Source organism: Cheilinus undulatus, linkage group 6 (genome assembly GCF_018320785.1).
Source record: "Cheilinus undulatus linkage group 6, ASM1832078v1, whole genome shotgun sequence".
Lineage (NCBI taxonomy): Eukaryota > Metazoa > Chordata > Actinopteri > Labriformes > Labridae > Cheilinus > Cheilinus undulatus.
Window position 1 is genome coordinate 4,642,933 of NC_054870.1, and position 6,727 is coordinate 4,649,659.

At 34.9% G+C, this 6,727-nt stretch overlaps 1 protein-coding gene across 1 annotated transcript in view; it reads left to right on the top strand.

Annotated features, from left to right (window-relative positions):
• The window catches only part of lbx1a (ladybird homeobox 1a), a 2,676-nt gene extending 359 nt beyond the window's left edge, over nucleotides 1-2,317 (top strand). Inside the window, exon 2 of the mRNA XM_041790253.1 lies at nucleotides 1,782-2,317. Coding sequence (XP_041646187.1) covers nucleotides 1,782-2,317 — 536 coding nt within the window. The remainder of the gene's footprint in view (nucleotides 1-1,781) is intronic.
• Nucleotides 2,318-6,727: the final 4,410 nt, after the last annotated feature.

A 6,727-nucleotide genomic window follows, 5' to 3' on the forward strand; every position in this document is an offset into this window, starting at 1 on the left:
TCCATTTAGCTCAGCAGAGGAGCTGGAGAGCGCGCGCTCAAAGAGGAAATGTGGGTTACATGTAGCCTGTATTTGTCGTTTTTAATTACAGAATAAAATCAAAGTAATAACATAAATTCAGCCACGTATGCGTTAAAATACAGCCATGCTTTTATTCACATCTGATGCTCATCTATTAACCCTAAAAACACGAGCAGCAGTCTGACACTGGAGAGTTTAATGCAAAATAACTTAAACAAACGTATGAAGATTAATTTAGATATTTTAATCCTCTGGTTTCCCTTCAAACTGCTGCCTCATAAATGCACAGGAGGTTATTACTGTAAATAAAAAAGTTTTTTTGGTTTATTTTTAATTGTTTTATTCTTTCCTTATTTCATCAACTTGTGCCATTAACAAAAATACCAAATACTAAATCATTGTCATATCTTTTAACCCTTTAATTGCCATGTTTGTAATGTAAACAAAAAAAATTTTTGATGAAAAAAAACCCTGATTTTTTCAGGGGTAAGGTAATAACTTATTTATGGATGATTGCAGCCTGGCATATGTCATTGATTAGTAGCAACATTGGTTAAAATGCACTATTAGTTTTTTGTGAGGTCAATTATTCTAAAATACTCACGTTTTTCACCCTTCTGTGCAAACATGCACACCTTTAAATCATGTTATAAATATCATACATTTCAAAATTGTTTTACTGTTATTGAATTATATTTTTCTCATTTAAGGTCAGCCCTAATCATAAATGTCAAATACTCATTCATTTTAATTTTTTAACCCTTTAAATGCCATGTTTCATTGATGATGTCACTGCATTTTTAGATGCAAAATACACACAAAAAAATATTTTTTTTGCAGGTTACCCCATGAAAATGAGATAACTTATTTATTGATTATTGCACAGACTCACACACTGATCTGCACTTCAACAAAACCTCAGAGAGTCAGTGAGAAGGGGAGCAGAGGGCAGTATAAGACTGAAATCTGGTGGAAAAAAACACGTATTTCCTGCCTTCTCCCATATATGGTAAAAGTGACGTCACAGGGTAAAAAATGGTCCAGGTGCAAATGTAAAGCCCCAACTCTCAAATGAAGCCCAGAAACCAGAAAATGCATGATTCATGCCTTAATGGTGTATAGATCAAAAGAAGTGGTTTGAATGGGTTTCAGTGGAGATTTTTTTTGCACACCAGGGGTATTAACGCTATAAAAAAGGTTTACTTTATTTATGTTGGGCTGATTGTTGTGAAAATTGTGCAAAAATGAACAAAAAATACAATACATGATAATATTAATTGTGAGAGAGGACAAAGTTTTTAAAAAATATCATCTAAGTGTGCATTTTTGGCACAAAGGGTACCAGAGGGTTCACCATAAAAACATGAGCAGCAGTTATAAGGAGTGTTTTTATGCAAAAATCACTCAGATTTATTTTTAACAAATATGTGAAAATCATTTTAGGTATTTTTAAAGATCTGCGTTTTTTCACAGGAGCTCAAAGAATATTTCCATGGAAATATTCGCAGTAAAACCTACAATAACTCTACAGATATTAAGTCAAAATTATATTTGGTGTAAATAATTATTTTACAGACAGATGATGGATAATTAAGGCTGCGACTGTTATTAATGACGAGACTAAAAACCATCCACTCCAGCTGGCTTTCCTCTGTGGTTCGTCATTTTACGCATCGTGCGTCCTGAGGGATTTCATTGACACCATCCATTTTTAAGGCTGAATTTTCCCCTGATCAGACCCCTGTGTCCCTCTGTCCTAGGCCGAGACGGCCTGACGCTGTTCGGCCAGAGGAACACCCCTAAGAAGCGGCGGAAGTCTCGCACAGCCTTCACCAACCACCAGATCTACGAGCTGGAGAAGCGCTTCCTCTACCAGAAGTACCTGAGCCCGGCGGACCGGGACCAGATCGCCCAGCAGCTCGGTCTGACCAACGCTCAGGTCATCACGTGGTTCCAGAACCGGCGCGCAAAGCTCAAACGTGACCTGGAGGAAATGAAAGCGGACGTGGAGTCAGCGAAGGCCGTGGGAGCCGTGGCCTTCGAGAAGCTCTCCAAACTGGCCGAGCTGGAGAAGTGCGCGGCTGGGGTCATAGGAGGAGGGGGGCCTGTTTCAGTGCCAGGCCTCACCGAGCAGGACTCTGTCCCCTCCAAGGCCGAGCACGACACCACCGAGAGCCTCGAGTCCAGCAGGGCGCACGCGTCGCCCTCCTCGCCGGCGTCGTCCTGGTACACGGACCGGCAGAGCAGCAAGTGCTGCTCGGAGGACGAAGATGAGGAGATTGATGTGGATGACTAGAATCTACCAGAGACCACCGAGACAGGCATGTGACGGTGTTTCCACACAGGAAGTCTGATTAAACTAGAGTTTATCCTGTGGACGCGGACGCGCCGCGGTGCGTAAACCATCCACGAACAGTCACACTGGTTTGATTTTTGGAGGCCCAGTGTTTCTGCAGGACAACAGGCGACAGAGAGAGAGAGAGTGGTGAGGACAATGTCATGGAGCAGACATGCACGTGCTCACCAGACTCACCAGGACCAGATCCTGCGTGGTTTGGATCACTCCGAGGTTTCAGCGCATGTTTGATTGACTTTTATTTTGAAAGGATTGTCCGGTTTATTTTGATACAGCATTTATCCTGAAATGATAATCATGACTAGACATTATGTAGCTCTAAAGCCTGTAATAAATCTACATTTAATATATTTATAGTGATTTGTACATCCCCAAAGTGCCTTAAAAGAAACAGACGCATAAAAATGTACAAACTGTAAACTACATGTAAAATAAAACCAGACATTTTTGAAATATCCGGGCTTTGAGACAGCTCTGTTAACTCTTTATCATCTCTGTTGTTAAAATGAGGATCTGACCTTAAAGTAAATCTGGTTTCATCACATATCTGGGCTCAGGGTTGTTTACCAAACCCTTTAAACAGCTGACCTCCTCACGCGCTGCTTACATTTTCATTTCTCCATGAGAGAAACAGTCCGTAGAGGATGACTGCTGCAGTGTGTGTGTGAGTAATTGTGTGTGTTATTGTGTGTGTTTTCCCCAAGGAGCTCGCGCTCATCAGCAGCTCAGCACGGACACAAACGTTTGTCCCCGCGCGCACAAAGGCAGCCAGAGGAGAGTGATTCTGCGGCCATATGGTTTCAGGGTTCACTTTGATGGATCGACTTCAGCCTCCTTTCAGCAGCCTGGCCCCTCTTTTGTCGCACACAATGCGGACACGCTCTGCGCTCGGCGGCCCGCTGCGTAAAAACACGGCCATGAATGCGCGAGCAGCTCAGTGGGCCGGTCGGGGCCTTGTTTCGGTGCGCGAGCGTTCAAATAATTAACTGGATGATTATGAGGCTTGATCTGAGCGTCATCCATCATCTGAAGGCTTTCTCCGGCTGTAGTTGTTCAGAAACCCCGGCCTACAGGTTTAACAGGAATAAGAATGAAAGGGAAGATTTCATGAAAATAGCAAAAAAAAATCCTTTTCCTCAAACTAAATAAAAATACAAACATCACCAATGCTTCATTTCACATTTATATTTACAGTTATAACTCCTTTATGTCTCCGTTTTGAATTTGTAGAATCATTTATGTTGGAAAAGCATCCGTCAGCTTTTCCTTCATGTCTGTTTTCTTTAAAGTGACTTGAACTTTTTCTCTGCTCTTAACAAAACCTTTACATGATTTATTTCCAGCCAGTTTACCTTTAAACAAACCAGCAAATATATACAACAAACAACTGCACTGAATAACAACAATAGAAACAACAGAATCCACATGTGAACACACAGTCTACACACGCAGGATGAACCACAGTTAGAAAGCACTGTCAGTGACAGGACAGAGATTTAACAGACATCAAACTGCAAAAGATCAGAATAATAATAAAAATAATATTAATCTAAAAAAGTAATAATGATGAAAATAGATAATAATTATAACAACAACAAGAACAATAGTAATAATAATAATAATAATAATAATAATAATAATAATAATCTAAAAAAGTAATAATGATGAAAATAGATAATAATTATAACAACAACAACAACAAGAACAATAGTAATAATAATAATAATAATAATAATAATAATAATGTTATTAATATTAGTAATAAATCAATACATTATAATAATAATAGTAGTGGTAATAATAATAATATAATTATAATAATAATGCAATAATGATAATATTAGTGTCATTCATAATATTAATAGATTAATAAATGTATACAAATTATAATAACATAGTAATATAATAATAATAGTAGTAGTAGTAGTAGATTAATAAATGTACAATAATAATAATAATAATAAATAATAATGATAATAACAACAAAAATAATAATATAACAATAATAAAATAATAATACTAACAACAATAATAAAATGTATGATAATAAAATAATAACAATATTGATAATAATATTAATAATAAAAAGTAATAATGATAAAAAATAAATAATAATATAACAACAACAACAACAATAATAATAATGTTATTAATATTATTAATAAATCAAAACATTATGATAATAATAGTAGTGTAATAATAATAATATATTAAAATAATAATGCAACAATGATAATAATAGTGTAATTCATATTATTAATATATCAATAAATGTATAATAATGATAATAATATAATAATAATAATAAAATAATAATAATAGTAGTAGTATTAACAATAATAATAATAATAATAATAATAATAATAGATTAATGATAATAATAATAGTAGCAGTAGTAATTTAATAAATGTATAATAATAATAATATGACAATAATAAAAATAAAAAAATAATGGTGTTATTAATTTTGTCAATAGATAAATAAATGTTTAATAATAATAATATAACAATAATAACAATAATAGTGTTATTAATATTGTCTGTACATTAATAAATGTATTATTTTAATAATAATAATAATAATAATAATAATAATAATAACAATAATAAATTGTATAATATAATAATAATAATAACAATAATAATAACAATAATACATAATAACAATAACAATAATATTTATAATAATAAAATAATAGTAATGATAATAATAATAAAATAACAATGACAACAACAATAATAATATTTATAATAAAATAATGATAATAATAATAACAGGATGGGAAAAGGATGAAATAAAGAGAAGATGAAGCGTGGTGTTTTTTCACAGTCCTTTCAGCATCATAAACATTGTTGAGGAACAAGCTTCTTTATTTTCTTGTTTTTTGCCTTTCTTCTTTAAAAACTGATGCGCCACATCCAGGTGTTACAAACTCTGCAGAGAAGAGAAAGACGGCTCAGTTCTTTAACAGCAGTCAGGGTGAAATCAGAGGTTCATTGTTGTTCCTCCTCAAATCTTCTAACATGCTGACACAGTGAGGGCCAGTAGTATGTCACAGAGCAGTGGTTCCCAACTGGTGGGTCAGGACCTAAAAGTGGGTCACAAAGCTGGGTCATGATGAATGTGGACCTAAAAACAACTAGAGGAGAGTGTTTGGTGTGTGGAGGCCCACAGAGGACAGACATCCATGCTTTTATGTGACAGGTTTGGGTGAAGACTAAATGTCCACGCTTTAACAAACATCTGTAATAATTTATTTATTTTCTCAGAATAACAAACCAGTTCTCTCATTAGAATGTGTTCATTTCTCCTGAAATCTAGAAAATAGTTAGATGAAAATAAATGCATTTTTGTCCTTTAGAAACAGAGAATATTTAGGAGGTGATTTCTGTCTATGAGGCGTTTTTACATCCTGAGGACAGACGTGTTTAGAAGCAGAGGATTTTTCTCCGGTCATTCTTTGGTTAGTCAGCCTTTTATCAGCGTGGAGCAGAGCTGGGAACTCTGGGATTCTCTGAAGGCTGGAGAAAAACACACAAACACAACAAACAGCCCACTCACTGAGAGAAGAATCATTTATTCAACCGAGCAGAAAATTGAAGTTTGATGCATGCCCTCCTGCTTAAACAACCAGACCTGACCCCCCACCCCTCACCCACACCCCCCTCCCCCCTTATCATGGTGGTGGACCTCTAAACTACTGACTGCTACCATCTGAGACCTGCCAACTACATGATCTTTATATCTATACAGGAACAAATCACCATGATTATTATTATTATTATTATTATTATTATTACATTAAAAACAATAATTATTATCATTATGATCAGTAGTAGTAGTGATATTCATTATGTATTTTTTTTTATTTATTTTCAAAAACATGAAAGAATACATAAGAAAAATAACAACAGCACATTTTTGGTGTTAAGAAAAAAAAGCTTTGATTATGATGGAGAGTTATTCATGTCAATGACTGTAGCCTCTTCAGTATTTACAATGAAAAAATCAGAAATATTTGATTAAAATGGATTTTAAAACGTAATCGTCATGTTGGACGTGCTTTTGTCCGCTGGTGTCTTTCTTGTGTTTTTGTGTGAATATTTGTGGGACATTTGTCAAACTCTTTTTTAAAGCAGCCATCCACAGTAACGCTCCTGCTGATGCTTCTTTACAGAGTGATTTTTGGATTATTCCAAGTATTTGATAAAAAGCAAACATTAGTGTTTCCCCCTCTCTTTAACACTGAATTCCCCTCTTTTCTCTCTGTCATTTATTCATTTTCCTCATTTTTGCATTACTCGCCTATTCCTTCTCTATCTGTCCTCCTGCTGCTGTCTGAAACACATT